At 52.1% G+C, this 7,132-nt stretch overlaps 1 protein-coding gene across 1 annotated transcript; it reads right to left on the bottom strand.

Moving 5' to 3' along the window:
* Positions 1-384: 384 nt before the first annotated feature.
* On the bottom strand, positions 385-6,889 carry LOC122208295 (cytochrome P450 2A13-like). Its single transcript, XM_042919199.1, has 9 exons — positions 6,695-6,889; positions 6,254-6,416; positions 5,603-5,752; positions 5,204-5,364; positions 3,548-3,724; positions 2,926-3,067; positions 2,286-2,473; positions 1,502-1,643; positions 385-960 (listed from the first exon to the last, which is right to left on the bottom strand). Exons 1-9 carry the CDS (start codon positions 6,872-6,874, stop codon positions 779-781), a joined length of 1,485 nt encoding a protein of 494 aa, XP_042775133.1. The 5' UTR covers positions 6,875-6,889; the 3' UTR covers positions 385-778.
* Between the last annotated feature and the right edge of the window lie 243 nt (positions 6,890-7,132).

Below are 7,132 nucleotides of genomic sequence, written 5' to 3'. Positions count from 1 at the left end.
GCAAATAAGTTCTGCGCATGTGTTGCTAGATTTGTACATAAGTATTTCATTTTTTTGAGTGACTGTAAGTGGTATAGTGTTTTTAATTTTGGTTTCCTAGGATTCATTGCTAGGATTCGTTGCTAGAAAACAACAACAGGGCCGCCTGGGTGGCTCAGTTGGTTAAGTATCCGACCTCCACTCAGGTCATGATCTTGTGGTTTGTGAGTTTGAGCCCCAAGTCTGGCTCTTTGCTGACAGCTCGGAGCCTGGAGCCTGCTTCAGATTCTGTCTCTCTCTCTATGCCCCTCTGCTGCTTGCGCTCTGTCTCTCTCAAATATAAATAAACATTAAAAAAATTTTTTAAAAAGAAAAGAACAACAAAAACAAAAGATTTTAGTATGTTTAGTGACAGTGAAAAATTCATTTACTGGGAAGGTTTTTGTCGTTGTTATAGATTCTTTGGGAATCAATTAAGATTTGTCACTTGTAAAATGGGCATGAACACTGTTCTCTGTTGCATAGACTGTGGGCATTAGGTGAGGTGGACGTGCTAAGGCTTTTAGCATAGAGCTGACGCAGAATATTTACTCAATAAATATGTTCCCTTCCTTCATCCCACTTCTGAAGGAGTTATTTCTACCAAAGGGAACAGACAGGGCCCATTCCTTTCGTCTTCTATCCATCTTGCCCCCTCAGATTTCCCTAAGTCACCTCCCTCCTGATAGCCCCACCCATGCCCCGCCCACTGCTTTGTTCCACCCCATCCTTCCCCTCCCCCACCCCGCAAGGCCCTTGCTCAGCGGGGCTGGAAACTCATGGTGTAACTTCGTGGGATAGTGGCTAAGCCCACAAGTTTGGGGGACACGTCAATATCTTGGGGCAGCTGAGAGGACTTGAGGCAGAAGTTCTGCAAGATGGTGGTGAGGAAGAGAAAGAGCTCCATTCTAGCCAGACCTTCTCCGAAACAGTACCGCTTTCCTGAAGAGACAGAATGGGAGGGCTGGAGGTGAGGCCTGCTCTCACTGCTCCCTTCTCCACTACCCACCACCAACTGCATTCTCCCAGAGAGCAGGGACTGAGAAACTTTCAGAGACATCTCTAACCCTCCCTGAGCATCAGTTTCTCTTGTACATGGGATAGGGGTGAGCTATCCCAAGCTGTAGCAATGGGAAATTTAGGTGCCCCTTCCTTCCAAGCACAGACCCAGATATGGCTGCCGGGCTCTCATCTCCTCCCAAGGAATCTCAAGAATCTAAATGACTTTGGACAAATATCTGACTCACTAAGGACTTTGATTTTCCCCATCTGTGAAATGGATACAATCATCCCTTTCCAGTTGCCTGGACACAGGTACTTGGTAGTCATGGGGTTTGCAGCTGGTTGGCTCTAGAGTAGATCTTAGAGGGACTTTCAAGCTGGAGACAGACCCCAGGCTACAGCTTAGAGACGGGATGTGGGATGAAGGAGGCCTGGTTGGTGGGAGCGGTGGCTTAGCAGCAAGCAGACCGGGGTCTCTTACCGATGGAGAAGGGCACAAAAGCATCACTCTTCTTAAACTGGCCCTTCTCATCCAGGAAGTGCTGGGGGTGGAAGTCTCGGGGGTGGGAAAAGAACTTGGGGTCTCTCAGCACAGAGCCCAGCATAGGGAACACTTCAGTGCCCTGGTGAAGAGGAGAGGGGTATTTGATAAGGTGGAGTGGGGGCAGGGTGTGCTGAAAGCACATGGAGGTTGGAGGGACAATGCGGGTGCCCTGAGTGATAAGAAATGGGAGGCGGGGGAGCGTGGGTCCCCTGGGGACATGAGACTCAGGTATCTGAGCCAGGAAGCTTGGCAGACATGGGGGTTCATGTCTCCTGAGAAGGGAAGTTTGAGGAGCACGGGTTCTGTGTCTCTTAGGACAGAAGGTGTGGGGGACCACAGTTCATGTCTCTCAAGGCAGGAGGTTGAGAGGACATGGGGGTTCATGCTCTCTGGGACTGGGATTGAGAGACATCAGGTTTGTGTTTCTCTAGGCAGGATGTTTGGGGGACATGAAATCCATGTCCTTGAGGGAGGAGGTCTAGACATGAAGTTCATGTCTCTTGAGAGAGGAAGTTTGGGGGTATGAGGTTCATATTCCCTATGAAAAGAGCTCTGGGGGAGACACGGGATTCAGGAATCTCTGAGGGGAATGAAGGGACATGGTGATTGGAACAGTGTTTGATTGAAGCAATGGGACAGGGGCTGGGAAGCTTCTAAGGGAATGGGTTGCTGGGTCACAGGGAGCAGGTTGGAGGTCCCCCAAGGTGGGACAAGAAGATACCTTGGGGAGGAAGAACTCCCGAAACTTGGTGTCCTTGGTGACTCTGCGGGCTAGGCTCAGGGGGATTATGTCTCCAAATCTTTGGATCTCATGGATCACCGCCTCTGTGTAGGGCATCTTGGCCCTGTCCTCAAACTTGGGCTGCCGGTTCTTGCCAATCACCTGGTCAATCTCCTCATGGATTTTGGCTGTGGGAGGAGGGGGAAGGTATTTAAGTATCTGGGGTCTCGGGGCAGTGATGATAGTCCAAATAGGTACATCCATGTGTGCCATGGACTTAGACCATTCAAAACAGATGTTGGCCATTCGCATTGTTGGTGCAGCATCCTGTTCACCCGGTCGTGCCAGAATCATGAGTAGGCATAAGGGAGGAGTTTGGGGAATGGTTTGGAGAGCAGGCAGTGGATATACATTTGACCCAGGGTGGAAGCTATTTACCAATCCGTTCAGATATTTTCAATACTTGAACACCTAGTGAAACTTGGCTGGTGCTCATCAGCAGAATATCACCTAGTCTCCGGATAACAGGGTATGTCTGAGGCTTCAGGGATCTGGGGAAGGTGGGGATGTTGCAGTGGGCTCAGAGGAAGTTTGAGGGCCTGTGGCTGCCACTTTGTTGCCCCCCACCCTGCAGCCTTACCCTCCACATCTGGGTGCTTCATGAGCAGCAGGAAGCCATACCGCAGGGTCGTGCTGACTGTCTCAGTGCCCGCAAAGAAGAGGTTCAGTGTGGTCAGCACCAGGTTCTTCAAGTAGAACTCTGTGTCGGGGTTGTTCTGCTCCTACAGGGAGAGAGGGCTTCAGGCCAAGCCCACTCCCCTCAGGGCTCTCAGGGCCCTTCTGGGGTCTTTCTCTTTGGACCCTCTCTCTTAGATCCAGACCAGAGGTGGGAGGAGGGACTTGGTTCTACGAGCTCTTTGTTCAGGCTGCTGGCTCTGCCCAAAATGCCCTTCCCACACTCCTTACCCACCTGCCTATCTGTCCTTTACTCTTCAAGAACACTTTTTTATGGTGGGGATATTGAGAAGGAGAGGAATAGAGTCAGTGAGTGCATGGTACGGAATTGCTCGCTATTATGGTTGGCACACACAGGTCCTGCCCATGGGCAGGGGCTCAGTAGAGGGAGCAGCCATAGTTATTATACTTGGGATTGTGAGGATGTTATGAGGGGAATGGTTTGAACGAGCCTCTGCTCTCCCCATGCCAGCCTGGTTTCCCTCTGCCTGGCTCTGCAGCTCTCTGCACTGGCTGTTGGGGTGTACCTCCTGCATGCGGATGAGGAAGGAGTCGATGAAGTCCCGCGGGGAGTTGGGATCTAGCGTGCGTTGGTTCTGCTCCACCTTCTTGGCTATGAAGTCCTCCAGACCTTTCAGATCCTTAAATGCCTGTTGCTGTGGCCCTGGCAGGTGTTTCATGACTGATGGGAACATTTCACAGAGCTGGGGTTGGGGAGAGAAGAAGGGATGGGAAAGACAGCTGTCAGCAGGCAGGTCTTGATGGGAGTGGGACCTTTCTTGGGGCAAGGTAGGCACTGGGTTAAAGGCACCTGTCAGGTGTTTAAGATTTACATGGAGCTGATGGGAGGAGATATCTAAGTTTTTACATGACTTAATTGTGAGGGCTCCTTTCCCAGCATATCGTTGAGATGGATTGGGACCCATATCCAGGTTTCAGGTGTTCAAGTGAGGCTGGATTAGCGAACACATGTAGGTGTTCAGATAGGTTGGGTTTTGTTGGGAGACACATGTCTAGGTGTTTAGGCATTCATGTGGTCTCACAATTTTGAGGTAATTGTCCATATATTTAAGGATTTGAATTGGGGGCTTTTTTGTAGGTATTCCAGTATTAATTTGGGCTGGTGTGCAGGTGTTAAAGTGGGGGACACACCTGTTCATGTGTTTCAGTTATTCACATGGGCTGATAGGGGCACATCTGTATGTGTTTGAGTGAGCTGGGTTGGGGGACACTTATTTCATGGTTTGGGGAACAGTCTATCCAGGTGTTTACACATTTAGGGAATCATTGTTGGAACCTGTCCTGATGTTCAGATATTTAACTGGGCTTGGGAGGTGGCTCTTACTAGCTATTCTAGTGGGCCAGTGTAGGACGCTTGTGTAAATATCAAATGATTTTGTTGGGCTAGATTTATAGCACCTGGTCTTCAGGTATTCAAGAGGTGGGCTGAGGTGACTTCTTGTACAGATGTTAGGATATTTATGGAAAGATGGAATATTTTAATAGGGAGCAACTGTTAGATATTAAGGTAAGTAGGGATGGGAGTACCTGCCTGAGGAAGAGACAGCTGGTTTGAGGGTGTGTTTCTTATCTATAGGCTCTGACTTTCTCCTTCTCCTTCTCCCTTCCTTCTTCTTCTGCTTCCCCATCCCCTACCTCCTCCTCTTTCTCCTCTTTCTTCTCCTCTTTCTTCTTCTTTTCCTCCTCCTCTCCCACCTACTCCTCCTCCTTCCCCTCTTCCTGGCCCTCCTCTTTCTTCTTCTTTCTTCTTCTTCTCCTCCTCCTCCTCCTCCGCCTCCGCCTCCTCCTTCTCCTTCTCCTCCTTCTCCTCCTTCTCCTTCTCCTTCTCCTTCTCCTTCTCCTTCTCCTTCTCCTTCTCCTTCTCCTCCTTCTCCTCCTTCTCCTTCTCCTTCTCCTTCTCCTTCTCCTTCTCCTCCTTCTCCTTCTCCTTCTCCTTCCTCTCTTGTTGAGGAGCTACTGTCGATATACAGGTGTCTCTGGAAACTGGGTATTGGGTACCTGTCCTGAGTTCTGGTGCAGCTGTTCAGTTGTCCAAAAATGGGGGCTGATTTTGAAGGTACCCTACCAGAAGAAGAGGGGAGTTTGGGGCACCTGTCTCCATGTGGGAAAGCAATTGGAGGGTTGTAGTAGGGGTGTTGTAGAGACAGACTGGGATGGGTTACCTGACCCATAGATGTAGCTGTGAACTGGAAGCTTCCCAGCATCATACGCAGCAGTGACAGGAACTCTTTGTCCTCATAGTCAAAGCGGTCCCCAAAGACAATGGAGCTGATGACATTGGACACTGTCCGGCTCAGGAAGAAGGTGGGATCGATGAAGGTGCCTGGGGAATGGGATGGGGTTGAGGAGAGACAGGGATCTGGGGGAGCATCCACTGGGCAATCTGACACCAGCCTGAGAAGTGGAGGAGGGCACCGGAATGATGAGCCAAGCTCTGAGCACAAGAACTCAGAGCTGGGAGCCTAGATGCCTTCCCCCAGGCCAGTCCCCTTCCAGGACCAGAAAGCTCTTGCATCCTCGTGGGTACTCTCCTCCTTCTTGCCCACGCCCATCTGGCTCACCTTGCGTGCCCCGGAAGGCCTCGATGAGGAAGCCCGCCTCCTCCTGGATCCGCTCCTCAATGCCACGCTTGCCCACACCAAAGTCCCGCAGTGTGGTGATGGAGAAGCGCCGGAGCTGCTTGGCTCGCTCGCCATTGCTGAACGTCACCCCTGGGGAGGGAGGATACAGTTGGGGGAGGCTGGGAGGGGTGGGGGCAGAGGTGGAGGGAGGTGTGCAGAGAGCAGGAGTGGGGGAAGGAAGGGTTCAGAGGAGACAGGGAGATACAACTCAAGAGTCAGAGAAATATTGAAAGAGATAGAGACCGAGTTGGAAGAAAAGAATCAGGAGAGAGACAAGGACGTGGAGATGGACTGACCACGGTTCTGAGTCAGAAATCCAAGAGCTCCTCAAAGACACACAGAAAGAAGAGGCATATCTGAGAGAGAACAGGGACATGGGGCCAAGAAGCAGGGGACATAGAGACGCAGGCACTCAGGGTCAAGTTAGAGAAGACCAGGGAGAAGGGACAATAAGCAGGGACAGGGACAGAGGGGAGCAGGGGGAGAACTCGGCCTCAGCCTTGGGTGGGAAGGTGAGTCAAGAGAAGAACAGTGGGGAAACTGAGGCCATCGAGTGTTCCTGACCACATGCCCCCATCCCGAGCCCCTCACCATAGCCTTTGAAGAGCCAGTCGAAGGTGGCCTGCCCGCCTCGCCCACTGAATTCCTCAGCCTGGTCCACCAGCGCCTCCTTCACGGCCTCGTGTCCACACAGCACCACAATGCGCCGCGGCCCCAGGTGGACCGTGAACACGGGGCCATAGCGCTCGCTGATCTAACCAAAGTGAGAGTGCTTAGAGGGAGCGGCCCCACTGGGAACTGGCCCTGTGCCCAGACCTCACCAATTGCATGCATTTCCCCCAGGTTCTGGCACTCAAGGGGCAGGTATCCCAGGATCTACTCTTTCTTGCCTAGGACACTGCTGCCCCATCTTCACAATTCCACTTTCCTAAGACTCCCATCCAACCTTGCCCGCCCCCTGCCACAATGCCCCAGCTCAATTAGGCAGGCCCCCAGCCCCACCCCCTTCCACCATCCCCTGCCTCATGGCACCTTCATGAAGGAATCCGACAGCTGCTTTGTGTTCAGCTGCAGGTAGTTCCCAATGAGGGGCAATGGGGTGGGTCCTGGAGGGAGATTCCCCCAGAGCTTCCTCTGCCTCCAGGCAGACATCAAGACCATCATTGTCAGGCAGGTGAACAAAGCCACCAGAAGGAGCTCTGAGGCCAGCATAGTGGCAGTGGGAGTGACAGATGGCTGGGGTGGTTTGCCTTTATACCACCTAGGAGAGAAGGGTGGACTTTGGTTCTGTTTGTTAATTGTGCCATTTCACTTACCAGCTATAGTGCCTTCCCCCACCCCCTCCTGCCCCGGGCTCACCGCTGAGCTTGGGGCAAGCCAGCAAGGCAGGAAGAGGTGACCCCAGGGAGATCAATAGGGAGGGGCCCCTAAGACAGAAAGTTGTTGCCCCTCAGGAGGGGCCACCCCAGA

The sequence above is a fragment of the Panthera leo genome, chromosome E2, assembly GCF_018350215.1.
Source record: "Panthera leo isolate Ple1 chromosome E2, P.leo_Ple1_pat1.1, whole genome shotgun sequence".
Lineage (NCBI taxonomy): Eukaryota > Metazoa > Chordata > Mammalia > Carnivora > Felidae > Panthera > Panthera leo.
The sequence above is the reverse complement of the archived record's forward strand: the minus strand, read 5'-3'. Positions and strand labels throughout refer to the sequence as shown.